The 20,097-nt window shown below is 39.8% G+C and overlaps 1 protein-coding gene across 2 annotated transcripts in view; it reads left to right on the top strand.

The window, feature by feature from the left end:
- The window catches only part of HMGCS2 (3-hydroxy-3-methylglutaryl-CoA synthase 2), a 43,701-nt gene extending 25,052 nt beyond the window's left edge, over positions 1–18,649 (top strand). Inside the window, exons 6-9 of one of the 2 annotated variants that reach the window (XM_058175849.1) lie at positions 10,972–11,142; positions 11,794–11,900; positions 14,590–14,715; positions 15,738–18,649. In XM_058175849.1, the coding sequence (XP_058031832.1) occupies positions 10,972–11,142; positions 11,794–11,900; positions 14,590–14,715; positions 15,738–15,844 (511 nt within the window). In that variant the 3' untranslated portion in view covers positions 15,845–18,649. The remainder of the gene's footprint in view (positions 1–10,971; positions 11,143–11,793; positions 11,901–14,589; positions 14,716–15,737) is intronic. The other variant, XM_058175850.1, reaches the window with a different exon arrangement.
- The last annotated feature ends 1,448 nt before the right edge of the window (positions 18,650–20,097 follow it).

Below are 20,097 nucleotides of genomic sequence, written 5' to 3'. Positions count from 1 at the left end.
TGCTGGCAAGCAGGCAGTGGGACAGAGGGTGGGGCCAGCAGTAGCTGCGCTCCCATTCCTGTAGGACCCTGCACTCTCCACCTCCTGCACTTAAAAAATAATAACCTCTCCCCGAAAATAAGCCTGAGTGCCCAAAAGAAAATAAGACTGGGTCTTATTTTCAGGGAAACACAGTGTGTGTGTGTGTGTGTGTGTGTGTGTGTGTGTGTGTGTGTGTGTAATGCTTAAGTAATTCTTAAAGTAGGTAAATGTTATTGAAAATGTGTTTAAGAGTACCTGTACTAAGAGAAAGTTTGGAAGGATGGATCTAAATGTAATATTGAAGTTTAAAGCTTGTATTGTAAAAAGTCAAAGAAAAAGATGCATTAGAAAGTTTTGACTTAAAAAAAGGGTTTAAACTAAATTACTGTACAGTCCGTGATAATTCCCAGTAAAAAAAATTGTGGCAGGAACTTTATCTTCTTTTTCAAAACATTTTGTAGAATCCACCAAATTCTTATCCAAAAAGCCTTAATATTAATATTCTTGATTATTAATCAAGAATATTAATCCTTAATATTCTTGCAAGTCCACCAAATATGAAAATATGTAGCATCATCACAATTACATCTCCAACATTTTGCTTGCATATCTGGATACATACACGATAGTTTCTTAGGATCTAAATGCCATCTATAAAACATTTTATAAAAATTTTCCCTTAAATTCTGTGCCTGTGTAAATTTCACATTTCTAACCCAATTTTTTTCCCAAGTTTCCAATAGTATTGGCTCCTGAAAATTTTGTGCCCACTTTATCATACAGTCCTTTACCAAATCCCTTTCAGAATCTATTTCAAGTAACACATTATACAATCTCTTTATATGCTCCTGAGACTGATTTCTAATTTGCTTTACCAAATTTTCCTCATTCTGCACTATACCAATTTTCTGATCTTCCTTCCATCTAGCACGTAGCTGCCCATATTGAAACCAAGTATAATTTTTCCCTTCTTCTTTTAATATGTGCAGAAATTTTAATTGCAAACTACCTCTTTCAGTATACAAAAGATCCTTTATATGTAATCATTTCCTGATTCTGTTCTATATTTATATTCTCTATTGTATGCCTGGGACTTGCCCACATAGGAACCTTATAATTTAGTTTGTAAGAGTATTTTTCCCAGACACACAAGAGAGCAGTTCTTAACACATGATTTTTAAAAGCCTTATCCACTTTTTTTTCATAAATTAAATATGCATACCATCCATATAGTAAATCATAACCTTCTATATTCTTTCCTCCGTTAGATTAAACCAATCACTTATTGCAGAGAGAGCAGCTGCTTCATAATATAATTTAAAATTGGGCATTTTTAAGCCTCCCCTTTCCCATGAGTCTTAAATTATTTTCATTTTAACCCTCGCTTTTTTACCTTCTCATATAAATTGATTTTAAATCTAATAACAGCGGCAAGATTACTGATAGACAGTATTGGAAGAAAAAAGAATTACCTACAATAGAAGAATGGATATTGAAAGTTGCTAATTTGGCTGAGATGGCAAAAATCTCAGCCTTTTTGAAAGACAATACACAAGAAACATACTTAAATGAATGGAAAAAATGAATTGTCTATATCCAAAACAGATATCAGATTAAGAGATATCAGACTGCCTTTGAATGATTAGGATGTATTATTTCTGATTGCTATGGGGGGGTTAGGATTTGATGAGAATTGCAGGAGTATAACTGAGTTAGGAGGGAAAATTTTTAGCATATGTTCGTTTTATTTTGAAACTATACCTTGTGTTTGTTCCGGGAGGTCGGGGGGGGGGGAATGGGGGAGGGGGTTTTTGAAGGGAGAGGGGAGGGGGGTAGAGGGGGGAAAGGGGGGGGGAAGCTTTTTTTTTGTAAAAACTTTTTTAATAATAAAAAAAGGGTTTAAAAAAAGTTTAGCACTTTTAAAAAAGGGTGAAAAATGGGGGTTTTCTTTCTTCAGTAAAGTTGAAGAATTTGAAAGAATACAATGAATCTTGTTAATAAAAATGGTGACAGTTCACAAAGATTTTAGGTGCAAATAGAAATACATATTTCCGGAGAAGAAAAGCTGTCGGTGCTGCCGAAGCACCAATTAACAGATTATTAAGATAATTAATAATTAATCAATTAATTATAATTAATTAATTAATAATTAATAATTAATTAATTAATTAATTATTAATAATTATTAATAATTAATTAATATCTTAAAGAGATGGGAGTGCCAGACCATCTTATTTGTCTCCTGAGAAACCTGTATGCGGGTCAAGAAGCCACAGTGAGAACTGGACACGGAACCACTGATTGGTTCAAAATTGGGAAAGGAGTCCGGCAAGGCTGTATACTATCACCCTACCTATTTAACTTATATGCAGAACACATCATGAGAAAGGTGGGGATAGATGAATCAAAAATTAGAATTAAGATTGCCGAAAGAAATATCAACAACCTCAGATATACAGATGATACCACTTTAATGGCAGAAAGCGAAGAGGAACTAAAGAGTCTCTTGATGCGGGTGAAGGAGGAGAGTGCAAAAGTTGGCCTGAAACTCAACATTAAGAAAACAAAAATCATGGCATCTGTCCCTTTCAATTCCTGGCAGATTGATGGTGAAGAAATGGAGGTAGTGACAGATTTTATTTTCCTGGGCTCCAAGATCACCGCAGATGGGGACTGCAGCCAAGAAATTAAAAGACACTTGCTCCTGGGGAGGAAAGCTATGGCAAATCTAGACAGCGTACTAAAAAGCAGAGACATCACCCTGCCAACAAAAGTGCGTATAGTCAAAGCTATGGTTTTCCCAGTTGCAATGTATGGCTGTGAAGGTTGGACCATAAGAAAGCCTGAGCGCCAAAGAATTGAGGCCTTTGAACTCTGGTGCTGGAGAAGACTCCTGCGCATCTCTTGGACTGCAAGGCGAACAAACAAGTCAGTTCTAGAGGAAATCAACCCTGACTGCTCTTTAGAAAACCAGATCCTGAGGATGAAACTCAAATACTTTGGCCACCTAATGAGAAAGAAGGACTCACTGGAGAAGAGCCTAATGCTGGGAAAGATTGAGGGCAAAAGAAGAAGGGGACGACAGAGAATGAGGTGGCTGGATGGAGTCACTGAAGCAATAGGCATGAGTTTAAATGGACTCCAGAGGATGGTAGAGGACAGGAAGGCCTGGAAGAATGTTGTCCATGGGGTCGCAATGGGTCGGACACGACCTCGCAACTAACAACAACAACAACATCATGCTCTGAAGCTGGGTGAGACTACTTTCTTCTCTAGCTCCTTGAACTTTATTTCCGGGAACAGATAAATTCCTAAAAAGAAAAAAGAAAAATCCCCCAGACACGACTGGAGGAAGGGGGAAGCACGCACCCATTTACCAGAGGGGGCGAAAAACGGCAGCTAAACGAGCGTGGGACTTGAAATAAAGAAGCTAGAATATAAAACCAGAACTAACAAAAAACACAACATTATATGGCAAGCATTGATGACTGCTAATGCTTTTGAAAGCACAGGTGGGTTTTCTGCCAACCTAGCAGTTCGAAAGCACATAAAAAATGCAAGTAGAAAAATAGGGACCACCTTTGGTGGGAAGGTAACAGCGTTCCGTGTGCCTTTGGCGTTGAGACATACCGGCCACATGACTACGGAGACGTCTTCTGACAACGCTGGCTCTTCGGCTTTGAAACGGAGATGAGCACCGCCCCCTAGAGTCAGGAATGACTAGCACATATGTGCGAGGGGAATCTTTACCTTTACCTAAAGAACTTTATTTGTGCTATTGATCTTTAAAGACTTAATTGAGGGAAAGAGACACTTAGTGGCAAAGAGGAGAAAGTTTTTGAGGTGTGCTATATGTAAACAGAAGACCTGGCTTGAAGCCTAGTCATAAATATCTGACTGGCACTTCTGGTGTCCTTGAAACTGGGGAATTATCAACTGGGCAAGGTTGTTTATTATGGTGAGATTTATTATTTGGACTAGTTAAAGCTGACGGGTTATTGTGGATTTATTGACAAGTCGGCCTCTCTGGACTTGGATTTTGGATTACAAACATTGGTTGAACTATAATTTTGACAGACAGAGTTGGATTATAAATTTTATTTTGCTCTAGTGGATTGAATCATTGGAACTTGCTGGATTATAAAGTTTATAGATACGTGAAAGATTATAAAAGTTAATAAATCTTAAGGTGTAATTTAAATTGTCTATTGATGGGTTGAATAAGTTTGGCTAATAGACAATGCTAATAATTACTACTACTATTGAGAATTGAATATTTGGTGGATGGGAATAAAAATGAGTGCTCCAAACTTTACCAAAATTGATAAAAAGCCTTTCTCTTCAGCACCCTCTTCTGGGGCTCCTAGTCCTGTACACTAGAGATCTATAGATTTAATGCTCCAACAAGAAAAATCTAACAACTTTAAAAAAGAAATACAGGCAATGTTATAGATGATTCAAGACACAATTGTATCACAGAAAGAAGATACAAGAAAGAATCATGATGAGATAATGGACAAGATAAATAGACAGGTTCTTAATATAAATTCCCAGCTAGAAAATTTTCAACAAAGGATTACAAAGAATGAACAAAGAATTCAGAAAATGGAGGATAAAAGAGAAGAAATGTGTCAGCCAGATCTCCAGCATGTGTTTTCCCTTTGATGCTTGCTTGCTATCGGCTGCCATAGTAACAGGGAGGAGGGCTTGGAGTTGGGAAGAGAGCTGATGTGAAGATGGCCCATGTGAACAAAAGGGAGGTTTTCTCACAAATTACTGTGCTGCTGAATGGAGTTGTTTACATCCAGTTAAGGCCAACTGTCCTGGAATTCCAGATAGACAAAAACACCTGAAGATGTGCCCACTTGACATTTTGTGGGACGGGAATTGAACATTCAGCCTGGGTCTCTGGGGGGAGGGATTTGGGGAAACTTTTAATATGTAACTTTCGTGCCTTTTGGCTCAGATCTTGCTTTTCTTTCGCTGCTATCATCTTAAACTCAGTAAAAGTACCTCTTCTCTACTTCAATTGAGTCGGGGGGGTTTCTTTCTTGGGATTTGAAAGGAGGCAGGCCTGATATTAAGCAAGATCTGTTTTATCGGCCAACCCAGAGACCTAGTCTACTGTGGAGGCTGAGCACACAATGTCAACCCACGGGAGTGACCAGGAAGACTGGGGAGCCGTGGGGTCGATTGCTCCCCAGTCACACTTCTGCCGGGAGAAGACAGAGTGGCTGGAGGAGCTGCAGCTTAAGGAGAAATTGGTCCGAGCCAAATGGTCACTGGATGGAGTACGCATAGAAGTCCTGGATGAGCACACTGTAGGGGTAACTGTTGCCAGATGCCAGCAGGGAGATGATGCCTTGCAGGAAGCCGACAAAGACCTCCTGCTGACAAATGCCCTGCAACATCTGCACAAAGCTCTCAAATCGAAGAGCTTGGGGTCCCTTGCAGAGAAGCATGCCCTGCCTGTGCATGAAGAAGCTGGAGAGGCAGCAGGGGGAGCCGGCATCTCTGCAACTCCAGCTGTGATTCTTGCAGCTCAGCATCCCAGCAGCTGCGGCCACTGCAGCCCAGACCCCCAGGGGGGTGGGCATTCCCTGGAGACACCGAAAGGTTCCTCTGTTGGGAGTAAAATATGGAGGAAATCCCAAAGCCCTGGGATTTTTCCTAACTCAAGTCTGGAATCACATGCAGGAGTATGGGGAGGATTTTGCTTCAGAGGCAGCCAAAGTGAGATGTGTCAACATGGCCCTGGAAGGGACAACGGATGGTCACCCTTCACAACTATAATGCCCCCCAAATGAGGGATTACAACCAGTTTATGATGGTGCTCTTTGCGCTGTTTGAAGATACCCTAGCTGAACGCAAGGCTAGGTCCAGGATGAACCGGGGGCAGATGTCAGTAGCAGAATACACCAGGAATTTCACGAGTTGGCCTGCCACATGCATGACTGGTCCCCAGAGGCCCTGATGGAGTGCTACAAAGACTGGCTTAATGATGATATCTGTCAGAGCTGTGTCTCCCAAGGAGTCCCCTGGGATCTTCAGCGCTGGTATGTGTTGGCAGCCAAGGTGGAAATTGACTTGGCCAGAGACTGGTGCCATGGGAGCTGCAGCTGGAACAAGCCTTTCTCCTCTGCCCCAAAAGAGGCCTTGAGAGCTACCAGAGGCTGGCCAGCAGCCAAACCCAGATCCACAGCATGCTTCAGGGGTGGGAATGGAGATGTAGATGGGGAATCACTATCTGAGTTTCATTGTAGCCCCCAGAATGGAATGACCCCTCTTGCTTGGATTACCCTGGCTCCGAAAATGGAACCCCCATGTGAATTGGAGGAAGGGGCTTTTACAAATCTGTTCCACCAAGTCAGGAAGAGGGGGGAGGCAAAACCCCACCCAGAGCCAAGGCCATGAGGGAGCTAGGAGCTGTAGTGAGCAAGCACCTAGACAGCAAGGAGAAAATCCCAAAAGAATACTGGGACCTCAGGGAGGTATTCAGCAAGAGGATCTCGGATGTGCTCCCACACCATCGCCCCATGGACTGCAGCATAGAAATCCTACCTGGGGTGAAACTTCCTAACCAAAGATCTACTTGATGACCCCGCAAGTGCTGGAGGAACTCTGAGCCTTTATTGACAAAAATCTAAAGCGGGGCTTCATCCAATCAGCTAGGCCATGGGTGGTTGCCCCAGTGTTGTTGTTTTTTTTTTGTGAGAAAAAGGATGGCTCTCTTTGCTTATGTGTTGATTATAAAGGTCTCAATGTGGTGCGTATGGAGAATATTTACCTGCTACCGCTAATGAAGGACATGTTAGCTCATCTGGCCAAAGTAAAAATCTTTACTAAACTGGATTTGAAAGAAGCTTATTACAGAGTCTGCATTAAGGAGGAAGATGAGTGGAAAACCATTTTCAATTGCCCATTGGATTGCTCCCGTTCAAGGTGCTCCCGTTTGGATTACAAGGGGCACCTGCTATGTTCATGCAATTGATCAATGAGGTGCTGCATGAGAATTTGTACAAGGGGATCCTGGTTTACCTAGATGACAATCTTATCGACACTGAAACTATGGAGGAACATGTGAAGATTGTGTGCTCAGTCCTGAAAAAACTCAGGGCTGCTGAACTGTATGCCAAATTGTCAAAGTGTGAATTTCAACAGGATAAAATTGACTATTTGGGTTATCGCATATCACACGAGGGGATAGAAATGGACCCTGAGAAGGTGCAGGCAGTCATAGAGGGCGCCCCTCTGCACCAGAAAGTAATTGCAAGCTTTCTGGGGTTTGTGAACTTTTATCGACAATTCATCCCCACTTTTGCTAAAATTACATTACCCATTACCAACCTCCTAAAGACAAAGGGAGAGGTTAAGCGAAAGCCTAACCATCCCCTCAAGTGGACAATGGAATGCCAAGCAGCCTTTGAGAAACTTAAGCAGCTGTTTGCAGCCAAACCAATCATTAAACATCCTGACATGGATATCCCTTTGGTAGTTCAGGTTGATGCCAATGACGTGGCTATGGGGGCCGTGCTTTGCAGGCAAATGCTGCTAGTGTCAAGGACCTTACAACCCTGTGCTTACACCTCCAGGAAATTAACTGAAAATGAAAGGAGATGGGCAATATGGGAGAAGGAAGCATTTGCTGTCTGATGGGCCCTATTAATTTGGAGGCATTTCCTCGAAGAGGCAAAACACCTTTTTGAGGTGTGGACTGACCTTAAAAACCTGGAAGCCCTAAAAACGCCTTGAAAACTGTCGCAAAAGCACATTCATTGGGCGCAACACTTTAACCATTTTAATTTTTCCTTGAGCTACCTTCCTGGGGGGAAGAACTTTATGAGGGATGCTTTATCCAATACAATAGTGCTCGGCCAGAATACAATAGTGCTCGGCCAGTTATCCCCTCCAAGCAATTGGCTGCCCCGGTGGTCACCAGAGCCCAGGAGAAAGTGGATCTCGACCTTCCCAGTGACTTAAGTGAGGAGCTGAAAGGAGCGCTGAAAAGCGATGACTGGTTTCTGTCCCACTCAAACGAGTGCAGTATGTGAGGTGGCCTAGCATGAAATGGTGCTAAACCAGCAGTTCTCAACCTGTGGGTTGCGACCCCGTTGGGGGTCGAATGACGATTTGCCAGAGGTCGCCTAAGACCATCGGAAATATGAGAAGTATACTTGCGAGTCGAAGAATCGCGCTCCAATGGTTGACTCCACAAGCCAGCTGCAGGCTCTTCAAATCGCTAGCCGAATTCGGCTTCAGGCGTGATGAATTAAAAAAGAGAGAAATCTTTACTCTGATGTCTCCCTCTCAAGCCAGCTGCAATCACTCCCAATCACTAGCCTAATATGACTTCAGGCGCGATAAACTTAATAGGGGAGGAGTCTCTGCTTTAATGCCTCCGTCCTCAAGGCAATCGCAAGCAGTTCAGATCGCTAGCCAATACGGCTTCAGGCGCAATAAATTAAAAAAAAGTTTGCCGCTTTTTCCCCCCTTCTGCGGCTGCTGAGGTACGCTGAGATCCTCAGGGGTCGCCCCATCATGGGGAATTGTATTAAAGGGGTCGCAGCACTATAAAGGTTGAGAACCACTGTGCTAAACTATACCTATATCTCTGTATACCAGTGACTGCATCTCTAACGATCCATCTGTTAAACTACTGAAGTGTGCTGATGACACAACAGGGATCGTCTCATTCGAGACAATGATGAATCTGCATACAGACAGGAGATTGAACAACTGGCCTCATGGTGCGACCGGAACAAAATGGAATTGAACACACTCAAAACCGTAGAAATGGTGGTAGACTCTAGAACAGGGGTGTCCAAACTTGGTCCCTTTAAGAATTGTGGACTTCAACTCCCAGAGTCCCTCAGCCAGCTTTGCTGGCTGAGGGACTCTGGGAGTTGAAGTCCACAATTCTTAAAGGGACCAAGTTTGGACACCCCTGCTCTAGAAGAAACTCTTCCATACTTCCACCTCTTACAATACTAGACAACACAGTATCAACAGTAAAGAGCTTCAAGTTCCTAGGCTCTATCATATCTCAAGACTTAAAATGGACACCTAACATCAAAAAATTCATCAAAAAAGCACAACAAAGAATGTTCTTTCTGTGCCAACTTAGAAAGTTCAGAATGCCCAAAGAGCTGCTGATTGAGTTCTATAGAGAAATTATTGAGTCTGTCATCTGCACCTCTGTAACTGTTTAGTTTGGCTCTGCAACCAAATAAGACAGCCACAGACTTCAACTGATAATTAGAGCTTCAGAAAAAACAATTGCTACCAATCTGCCTTCCATTGAGGACCTATATACTGCACCAGTCAAAAAGTGGGCTGTGAAAATATCTATAGACCCCTCACATTGTGGAAATAAATTGTTTCAACTTCTATCCTCAAAATGACATTACAGAGCATTGCACACCAGAACAACTAGACACAAGGACAGTTTTTTCCTGCATGCCATCACTCCACTAAACAATTAATTTCCACAACACTGTCAAACTATTTACTAAGAGTGTATTACTATTATTCTTCTCATCCTTCCCATTTTCTGTCTCCTCCTACTTATGCCTATAACCTTGTTGCTTGTATCTTTACGATTTATATTGTTTTATTTAGTTTCCTAGTATGATTTGATTGCTTATTTAGTATCCTATGACTATCACTAAGTGTTGTATCTTATGACTCTTGACGAATGTATTTTTTCTTTTATGTACGCTGAGAGCATATGCACCAAGATAGATTCCTTGTGTGTCCAATCACATTTGTCCAATAAAAAAAATAATTAAAAAATTATATTCTATTTTATTAACAATGGCAACTTCTTATTAAGAAAATTTATATAAAATGTTTTATAGATGGCATTTACCACCTGCTAGGTTAGCTAAAATGTTTAAAAATATGTCTAACAAATGTTGGAAATATAACCCAAAAATGGGGACATTTTATCATATGTGGTGGACTTGTGTAAAAGCAGAAAATTTTTGGCCAAAAATACATAGGTGAATAGAAAATATGATAGGGAAACAGAGAGATTTAGCATAATACCAGAAAAAACTGATAAGCAAAGTATATATTTAATATTGCATGTTTTAACAGTAGCAAGGATTATATTGGAAAAATGAAGAAACATTGTGAGACAAAGAGATAATTAGGAAGATACTAGATTGTGTAAAAATGGATAGACTTACAATGAAAATTAAACAGAAAGAAGACAAAATATTATCAAACATGGTACTTATTTTACCAGTGTTTGGAAAAAAGGGGTGGAGATTAAAAATGTAATCTGTATTGTTAAGCAAATTAAATATCCAGACAACACGATGTTTACTAAGCACTAATAAATGTAAACAATAGAAAATTAATAAAATTTATTTAAAAAATAGGTATTTCCATAGCAAGGAAGATAAAGCAGGAATGGTTAAACTGATTATTTTATTCAAAGAGAAAATATATTCTCATTTGGATATCACTTCTGGATTTTGTGCTTGTGATAAAAAAAAGTAAAACTTTTATTTTGGCTTTGTTGATCAGAAATATTTTTCATAGTATATTAATGTGTAAAAGCAAAAAGTTGAGGGAATGTTTTTATCTGGTACTGTGCTAAGAAGACTCATAAGTCAATGCCTTTTTTTTCTTTTTTCCCTTGTATCTCCCACTCCCTTTTCCCCACTCCTTTTTCTTCCCTTAATTTCCTATTTTTATTTTTTTCTTTGTATTTTATATAATAAAACAAATAAAAAATTGTAAAAAAAAAGAATCATGGCACATAATTCTTTATTGGGATAAAATATTTTTCCTTTTTTAACAAAAAATATCAGTATCTGATATAATGGGAAGTTTTGTTCATTGTTGTAACTTACGTTAGAAAATAATTTTTTAAAACACTATATATCTATCTATATAGTCCAATTTACCCGTAAGGAACTAGATGTCCTTTCTCTCTTTCAGTAATGTGAAATTGGAAGAAACCTATTCCAGTAGGGAGGTGGACAAAGCTTTTCAGAAGGCCAGCCAGGAGCTGTTCAAGCAGAAAACACAGCCCTCGCTTTTTCTTTCTGCCCGCAATGGCAACATGTATACTCCATCAGTCTATGGCTGCCTGGCATCTCTCTTGGCCCAGTAAGTTATAGGCCTGATCTCACACTCCAGGAGTCAATGAGAACATACAATTCCCTTCTATTCTTCAATATGCTGCATTAAGAGTAGTATATTAAAGTTTTATAAACGTTGTGTAACAATTAGATGGCTTTCTTGGTTATTAAAATCTATAGAAATGAATTCTTCTAAATTCTTCTATATTGGTGGTCCCTAATATTGTTACAATATGATCTAATTTTTATCCAAACAATACATTATATATTTATATCCAACATTTATTTTTTCCTTTTTAACAAAAATCACAGCAATGTCAGATATTTAGATTTAACTGTTTATTACTCTGTTTAGAATTGGGTAGCTTAATTTTTTTTGCTTGAAATTGTGTTATAGTAGTCATTTATCCTTTCAATATTGACATTCTATGTGTATTTTATGCATTATTTTGTTCTTTCTAGAGAAACAAATACATTTAAGTGTAATTAGAAAGTCAATAATCCCATCACGGCCTCAGGATTTCCAGACATTTTTCCATCCCATCCATGTCAGCATGAATTAGCACTATTTATAATTTTCATCTTCAGAAATGAATATGCAATATGCAGATTAAACAAGCTACCGGAGAAAAAAAGATAGTCTTTCTCCTGGGATTTTATTTATTCTACATTTTTGCAGGTATTCTGCCAAGCAGCTAGCTGGATCTAGAATTGGGGTTTTCTCCTATGGCTCAGGATTGGCTGCCAGCATGTTTTCCCTGAAAGTATCCCAGAACTCTGCTCCAGGTAAATCTTCTAGGGCGGATTAGGAAATCTTTTTTATTTCTTCCCACGTGTTTGGCCTACTGGAATGGGCTTCTGAACTAAGCCATTTAAAGATTGTGTTTCAAGATAGTATTTTATGTACATATTGTCTTATTTTCTTTGTTCTCATGACAAAGGAATAAAAACTATATATAGGATCCATCTTTGGATTTAGGGTTACTGACTAAAGTGAGAGAATTAATCCAAGGAGGGATACCCATAGGTGTTGTTTCCCAACAGCAAAATTGCATTGATGGATTACATCATGACTAACCTCTTTTTCTGATGCTTTTCTTTTCAAAATCTCATTTTTTTTCCTGATAAGTTCTGGCAGTACAATTTGTTACCAAATTGTGGGCCACTTTCGAAGGGATCATAGAAGTCATCTAATCACTGAAGACAATACATACAGTATTATTTAAAAAAAGCAGGGGAAAAGCTGCAGAGTTTTTAATTCTTTGTAAAAGAGCTAACAGGTTATAAAATTGAGTAGACTGGTTCTTTAATAAAATGTGATTGTGAAATTGATTATGTGCAAAAAATGCATGGTAGGAGGGAAAGGGTATCCTCAATTTTTGTTTCTCAAAAAAGAGTTCTTTTCTTTTTTAAAAGACTGTATCAAATGAGCAGGAAAAGAAAAACAATGGTTTGAATTTATAACACTCACAGACAGAAAATAAAACTAAACTAACCCAGCAACAATTGGGAATCAACAGTTGGAATGCAATAGGTATCCAAACACATAGATTTTTTAGCCCCTCTTCTCCCTTGGTCATGGGAACGTGCCTCATGTTCATATTCTAAAGACAACATATGTTGCAGTTTATCTGTCATAATACTTTAGAGCAGTGTTGGCGAACCTTTTTGGCACCAAGTGCTGAAACGGGAGCGTGCACGTATGTGTGTGCCAGAAACCAGAAGAGCAGCCACCCAGTGCGCATGTCCGTGCTGGGCAGGTGATCTTCCGATTTCTGGCATGTGCATGTGCACCAGTCACCTCGTCTTCCAGTTTCTGGTGCACCTGCGCACATGAAGACCAGCTGGCCGGTGCACATGTGTGCACCAGAAATTGAAAGATCATCTTCCCAGCACACGCATGTGCACTGGGTAGCTGCTCTTCCGGTTTCTGGCATTCCCACGTACATGAAGTCCAGTTGGCCAACGTGCATGCGATGTGTATGCCAGTACCTGGAAGAGCAACGGGCGACAGCTCGTGTGCCCAAAGAGATGGCTCTGCATGCCACTTCTGGCATGTGTGCCATAGGTTCGCCATCACGGCTTTAGAGGTCCTCAAACATTGATCTGCCCTAAAGTCTCTCATTAATGAAATATTGTATGGCAGGAGTGAATTAGCAGTCTTTGCATGACCAAGGACTGTACTTTACTGAAAAAGGGCCGGAGCGCACATATCAGCAGAGCTGAGAATAGAGAAAAATTTGCATTTGTCTAAGGCAAACGGGAAAAGCCTAGGAAATCAAACACAGTGATATTTTGCATGCTTTCTTTATTTGTAGGGCAATCTAGACCTCAACTGAATGTTTGTACCAGTATTGGGTAAGAGTTTGGAAGCAGGTTCATGGCACAGAGGAGAAACAGCCAGGCATATGGATGTTAAGTGGTCATACATATTACACTTAACAGAATAAGAATTGAAGCTTGCTTCAAGCAATGATAAGTGAGGGGGGAGGACAGGAGAGAACAATGCTTTTCCAAGTGTTGTTGAGCTATAAGCAGCCCTACCAGATCAGGTAAAAAAAATCAATTCCATAGGATAACTAAAACTACTTTTGTTCTGATTGGCTACACGAATGGAATTGTAAATCTGATATTGTTGTATCTTTTCCCCTTTCTTATACTTCAGTGAATTATGGAGTTGTCTGTCTGAGCTGCTTACAAATAATATTGGTTTGTTGTAGATTTAAAATATTGTTCACCTTCCTGCACCTTAATACTAAAATGCATCTTGCATATCTCCATTAAAATCATCTTTCTTACTTGCTACAGTTATAATTCCTAACAATCCCCATATGCATTCCTGAACTAGAAACTGAATTCATCAGTAGGAGCATGCAAATGATTTCATGAAGATGGAAATGATGAACAGGCTTCAGCAATTCCTATACCCCCACCCCCTTCACAATTTAGTAAAAGTAAGGAAGATTTGCCTGCCACAGCTTAAACGCCTCTCTTCCATGCTTGGTCTCAAGGAAAGCATCTTAGAGCTAGCCTAAAATTAGATGAAAACAAAAATGTGGGGGCCTCAAGCAAGCAAGAGGGTAATGCCATCCTCTAAGTAATGGATCCAAAAATCTATTCTATTTGCAACTATTAAGGCAGCCACCAATTTCACTGTATTTGTATCTATTTTTCAGTCACAAGAGTGACCTTTTAGGTAATTTTACAGTTTTGAAAAATATTACCTCACATTAACACAAACTTGTCAATTCATACTCTGTGCAAAAGGGTTACATCAGCATTTCTCAACCTTAGCTGAGATGAGTGAACTTCAATTCTAGCTGAGGAATTCTGGGAGCTGAAATTCAACCACCTTAAAGTTGACAAAGTTGAAAAACACTGAGAGGGTGTAACACTGTCCTACAAGAGCATGAAGCTGCTGTGTCTCAAGATACCACCAGCTTTCTCACTGAAGGTATCTGACTTTTTATTTCAGGCTCTCCCCTGGAGAAACTGGTATCCAGTCTTTCAGATTTAGAGACTCGCTTAGGCTCCCGGAAATGTGTTTCTCCTGAAAAGTTCAATGAGATCCTGAAAGTCAGGGAGGATACTCATAATTCAGGTGAGCTCAAGAAAATATAGTCTTAGTTTTGCCTTGTGTAACCAATGTCATCTGTCTACTCTCAAAATATTCATTAAAAAAGTGGCAATCTGTGGAGACAGCTCCCCTCCCCCAGTGGTTGGCTTTCAAAATTTGGGGCCATTTTTGAAATTGAAGAGAGTGAAAGGGCAAAATGGTACCTTAATAATCGAAGATGCTTAAGGAATTCATTCAATCATTATTCTTGTAATAACATCACAAAAATGATTCTTGACCTCCCTACTTTCAGAAGGTGTGGCTGAAATGTTAAATAAACTATTGACCCTTTGAGGTAGACCAGTCCTGAAAGAAACTGGAACTCAGCAGAATCTTGAAAGCCTGAGGGAGATTCTTTCTGCCCTTCATATACTAAAGGAAATTAGGGCGGGGGAAGGAGATTTTTTGTTCTTACATCTTGTTTATTCAAGTTGATGCTGACATACTCATTACTGAAATTCTTTTTTGAGGACATCTCTGCTCTACAAGAACCCTACACTACATGATAATTTGGGGATTGCCCTGATCTTGTTGATTTCCCGTGTAATAACTTCTTATGCCCATGCTCATACCATGCCATGAGGTGCAAACATTCCTACTCTTCCTTGTTTCTTAGCTGCTGACCCATACTACCGTGTTTCCCTGAAAATAAGACCCTGTCTTACATTTTTTTGAACCCCGAAATAAGCACTTGCCTTATTGCCATGCACTCAAAAGCCTGATTGGGCTTATTATCAGGGGATGTCTTATTTTGGGGGAAACAGGGTATTGCTAAGTAGGCCCAGAATAAAGACTACACATCCCTGAACTGAATACATAGGAATCTCTTCTGGATGTTTGAAGGGAAATCATAATTTTGATAATGTTCAATGCTCTTCAATGCATTGTAAATGCACATAGGCAGACAAGTGAGCATTGCTTTGAGAAAAAGTGTAGGTATCAACACTAACTCTTCATTTTGATTCTTACTTATTCATATTGGTTCATGTTGCTCTATCTTCCCATAGTTGATCACATTCCTCATGGATCTAAGGATGACCTGTTCCCAGGAACCTGGTACTTGGAGCAAGTGGATGAGAAAAACCGCAGGAAATATGCACGAAAACTAGTTTAGGAGTATAGTTATTATTAATGAGTTTTTTTCTGATAAGTCAGAATCCTGGATCTAAGAACTCTTTATAGCGATGTGCAGATGGAAGGCTCAGTTGCAATTTATTAGGCAAAAAGGAAAAGTGAAAATACTTATGGAAATGAGAATTTTGTTAGTTTGGTAACAAACTAATTTGGTTTGTCTACCTATCCTGCTGTGCAGAAACATTTAAAATAATGCACATAATTATTAGACTTTTATAGATGGAAGAGGAATATGCCAATATTATTCTTTCAAGGTGTTATGTGTGTGTGTTGTTCAGTTGGGCAGCAAAATAGGCTGACAAACAAAGGTGAATGGTTCGTTATTCATAGATCTGTGCAATAAATAATAATATCAAATCAGAAAATAAAATTTCAACATGGCCTGTATTTAAATCCCTTCTATCCTGCCTGATATCAAAACAAAAGGTGAAGAAAAATCTTGGAAATACAGGTAGTCCTTGACTTATGACCACAATTGAGCCCAAAATTTCTGTGGCTAAGCAGGACATTTGTTAAGTGAGTTTTCCCCCATTTTACAATCTTTCTTGGCACAGTTAAGTGAATCACTGCAGTTGTTAAGTTAGTAGTTAAGTTCGCCATTAACTTTGCTTGTCAGGTTGCAAAAGGTGATCACATGACCCTGGGACACTGCAATTATCATAAATGCATGCCAATTGTCAAGCATTTGAATTTTGATCACATGACCATAGGGATGCTGCAATGATGATGTGAAAAATGATCATGTTACTATTTTCAGGGTTGTTATAACTTTGAACAATCACTAAATGAATGTTTGTAAGTTGAGGACTAACTGTAGTTCAGTATCTTTGAAAATGTTTCTACAAATAGCCTTGTTATACACAAAAATTGCCATTATAGGGTAGGAGAGAATTAAATATTGAGAAAAATAGATTGCATCAGCTATCCCAGGAACTTAAGAATGACACCCTAACACAGGGGTGTCAAACTCTATTTCACCGAGGGCCACATCAGGGTTGTGTTTGACCTTGGGGGACAGGGAGGCATGGCCAGGGGGATGGCCAGCTTGACGTCACTTGTGTCAGGGGCACCTGAGGTGGGGGGCGGGATCCATTGTCTCCAGCAGAAGGCAAGACCAGGGAGAGGGCCAAACCCTTGTCCTTCAGAGGAGCCTCGCTGTTCCTCTTAGGCCACACAGAGGACCCCCGGATAGTGGCACAGGCTATCCAGAGCCCTAGGCAGCAGAGGGCAAGCATCCAACCCAGTCCTCGAGTTCCCAGGGCACCGGGACCACACAGCCCAGCCCAGCCCAGCCCAACCCTGCTTCTCCGAGGGTATGCCCAGCCGCGCATACCTCCTTAAGGCTGCTGCTGCTATTCTCGCTCTTCTTGGCCAGGTTGCTCATGGTGTGCAGGAGGGCAAAGTGTGTGGGTCAGAGAGAGGCCACTCTCTCCTTACAAGGTGACCCAGCTTTGTAACCAATGCATCCTCAGTGATAGAATGGGAGACTGTCAGGAGGAGACAAGGGGATGGCAAAAGGCAGCAGGATTGCAAGTACTAAGGCAGGACTTCCATTAGACCCTCCCTCCATCTCATTATAACCTTCCTCCCTTCCTTCTCCTTTTTTCTTCCTTCCCCTTTCTTTCTTTTTCCTTCCTTGCTCTCTTCGCGTGGTCCTCCAAGCAGTTTTTGGCCATGACAGCCTCCTGCAGCCCTCTGCCAGCAAAAATGGAGCTCGGGAAGCCGTGCACGGCCCCTGAGCTCAGTTTTGACTGGAAGAAGGTTGCAGGAGGCCGTCATGGCCCCTGAGTTCCATTTCTGCTGGCTGCAGGAGGGCATCATGGCTAAAAATGTTTTCCCTGGCAGAGGCATCAGGGGCAGGACCTTCACTGTTTCCAGGGCGACCCTGTAGGCTAGATCTAAGCACCCCATGGGCTGAATCCGGGCTGCGGGCCTTGAGCTTGACACCCCTGCCCTAAAATATCTGTAGTCATCTTTGCTTCTCAGCCTACCCTCCAGCTCATTCATACCAATAGAAAATTGTACACGTTGGTTTAGAGAAAATGTATAATAAATAGGCTTGAAATGGAGAATGATTTGTATGAATATGGAATCAAAGTAGGTTGGTGATTGCAAAGGAAAATATGACAGAAATAAAGCACACATGGGAATTAATGAAATCCTTAGCAAATGGTTCATCATGGAATAAGATAAGGATCTATAAAGGAATGCAATCAATATATTAGAGATGTATTAGTTGCAGAAAGACAAAGACTAAGTCTTGGCTAAGACTCCAAATAAACTATAGCAAAGATGAATAGATTGTATGATGCAGCATGAAGTACAAATCTGAAAATTAAGGTATCCACAAGGGTATTCATCCACAAGAGTATTAAATTGTTTAATAGAGGAAAAGGAGTTGATGACTCCAGATTGCATTTCCTGTCATTTTTGCTTCTTTCATTTTTACCATTGACTGGAGCAAACCTACCATCAGCCTAAAGATTCCAATTTTCAAATAGACTTTCCACAACCTAGATGCTACCAATTTATATTTTGTGGTACACATTTTAATTCATTCATTAATAATTAGATTTTTACTTTCACTTCCCTGCATATATTTTATCAGTTTTACTTCAAAACTTAAATGTTCACCATTTACGTTTATTACATATTTGCCACTTTCATACAGCATATTTGATTCATTTTATTCATTAACTTATATTATTTACTCTGCTTATATTTCAATATTTTGTATATGCCACAGTCTTTAACAGAGAACCTTTTGTATCTGTGACTTGGTGAATACAGGCTTTCATATATTTTTAGTAAGATAGACGTGTTGATAAAGTCACCAGCCTTAATAGCTTAACAACAGAAAAGAAGAGTAATCCAAGCTTTTGAAGATGACGGCTGGATTTCTGTTGTACTGTAGAATCTCATTGCTTATTCATGCTTGCTGTCAAGATTCCAATTTACCCCTGTATTTGTATCCTTAGGCTATATGTGAGGCAGATTTCAATTCTTATATTTTGTGATTGTTGAGTTGCCATCATTGCCTGCCATTTATCTTAATACCGATCTGCCTCAATTGTATACTTTGCTGAGTTTTGGGATGGGGAGGAACAATAGTGTGTGTGTGTGTGTGTGTGTGTGTGTGTGTGTGTGTGTGTGTGTGTGTGATGAAGCATTTGTCATGTCATATATTTCCATCAGATTGTGGGTCACAAGTAGGTAATAATGCATTGGCTCGGTCATACTAGAGCATATACGTTGTTTTGGCACCATTTGTTGTGGATACTTCTGAGTGATTTAAAGGGAGTATTTTTATTTTGTTAGGAATGAAAGTAGAGGAAACACAATATACTTTTGTATGCTGAAATGATTACTTTATCTGCATCCTGGGTTTAATTCAGCACCCAGACTTTCCAATGTATCAATCTGATACCAAACTCCATGCCTCAACTTTACAGTTTTATTCTTTTAATTTTTTGAAATACTGGGAAATTAGCATGCTGCAAAGGAAAGCATCAGTCTCAAACTATCATATTGATTTCTGGGTAGCTCTCACAAAATTTTATTTTTACATTGTGTTGATCAGCCCAGAGTTGCTCTTGCTTGAGGCACAAATGACCAGGCTCCAAATTATCCTACTCTGGACACATTATGTGAAGAAGGCAGCTTTGGAGAAGGCTCTAATGCTGGGAAAGATAGAAGGAAAGAGAAGAACAGGAAGAGCAGAAGTGAAGTGGATGGATTCAGTTACAGTGGCAGTGAATACATCATTGGGAGACCTGAAAGAATAGGTTAGGAATAGATCGTCATGGAGCATATGTATCTATGTGGCTAGGAGTCAAAAATGACTTGATGGACATAAATCAAAAGAATGTGCTGAATGCCATTGTTACCTTAAAGCCTTAAATTGGCTATATTAAAACTTTCAGAATAACGTGTTTATTAGCTTTTCAAAAGGATCACCCAGCTCTAAAAGGTATTATTATAAAATATTCAAACATTTAATTTTTTTTAAAATGCAAATAAAAAAAAACACTAAAGAATAGTGTATTTTAACCAATTAGTCCCTGATTTAAAGAGATGGGTGTTGGGGAGTTATTGACATTATAACCAGATACTTGAGGCAGGACTGTGGGGGAATTTAAGGGATTAGGGAAGCGGCATGTTATGTAGTAGGACTGGGATGGGAAATTCTGAATCTCCAATTAAGCTTAAAATTGCTGTTTAAGGGAGCCGATG

Source organism: Ahaetulla prasina, chromosome 3 (assembly GCF_028640845.1).
Source record: "Ahaetulla prasina isolate Xishuangbanna chromosome 3, ASM2864084v1, whole genome shotgun sequence".
Taxonomy (NCBI): Eukaryota; Metazoa; Chordata; class Lepidosauria; order Squamata; family Colubridae; genus Ahaetulla; species Ahaetulla prasina.
Note: the sequence above shows the minus strand (reverse complement) of the source record. Positions and strands in the feature narration are given on the sequence as shown.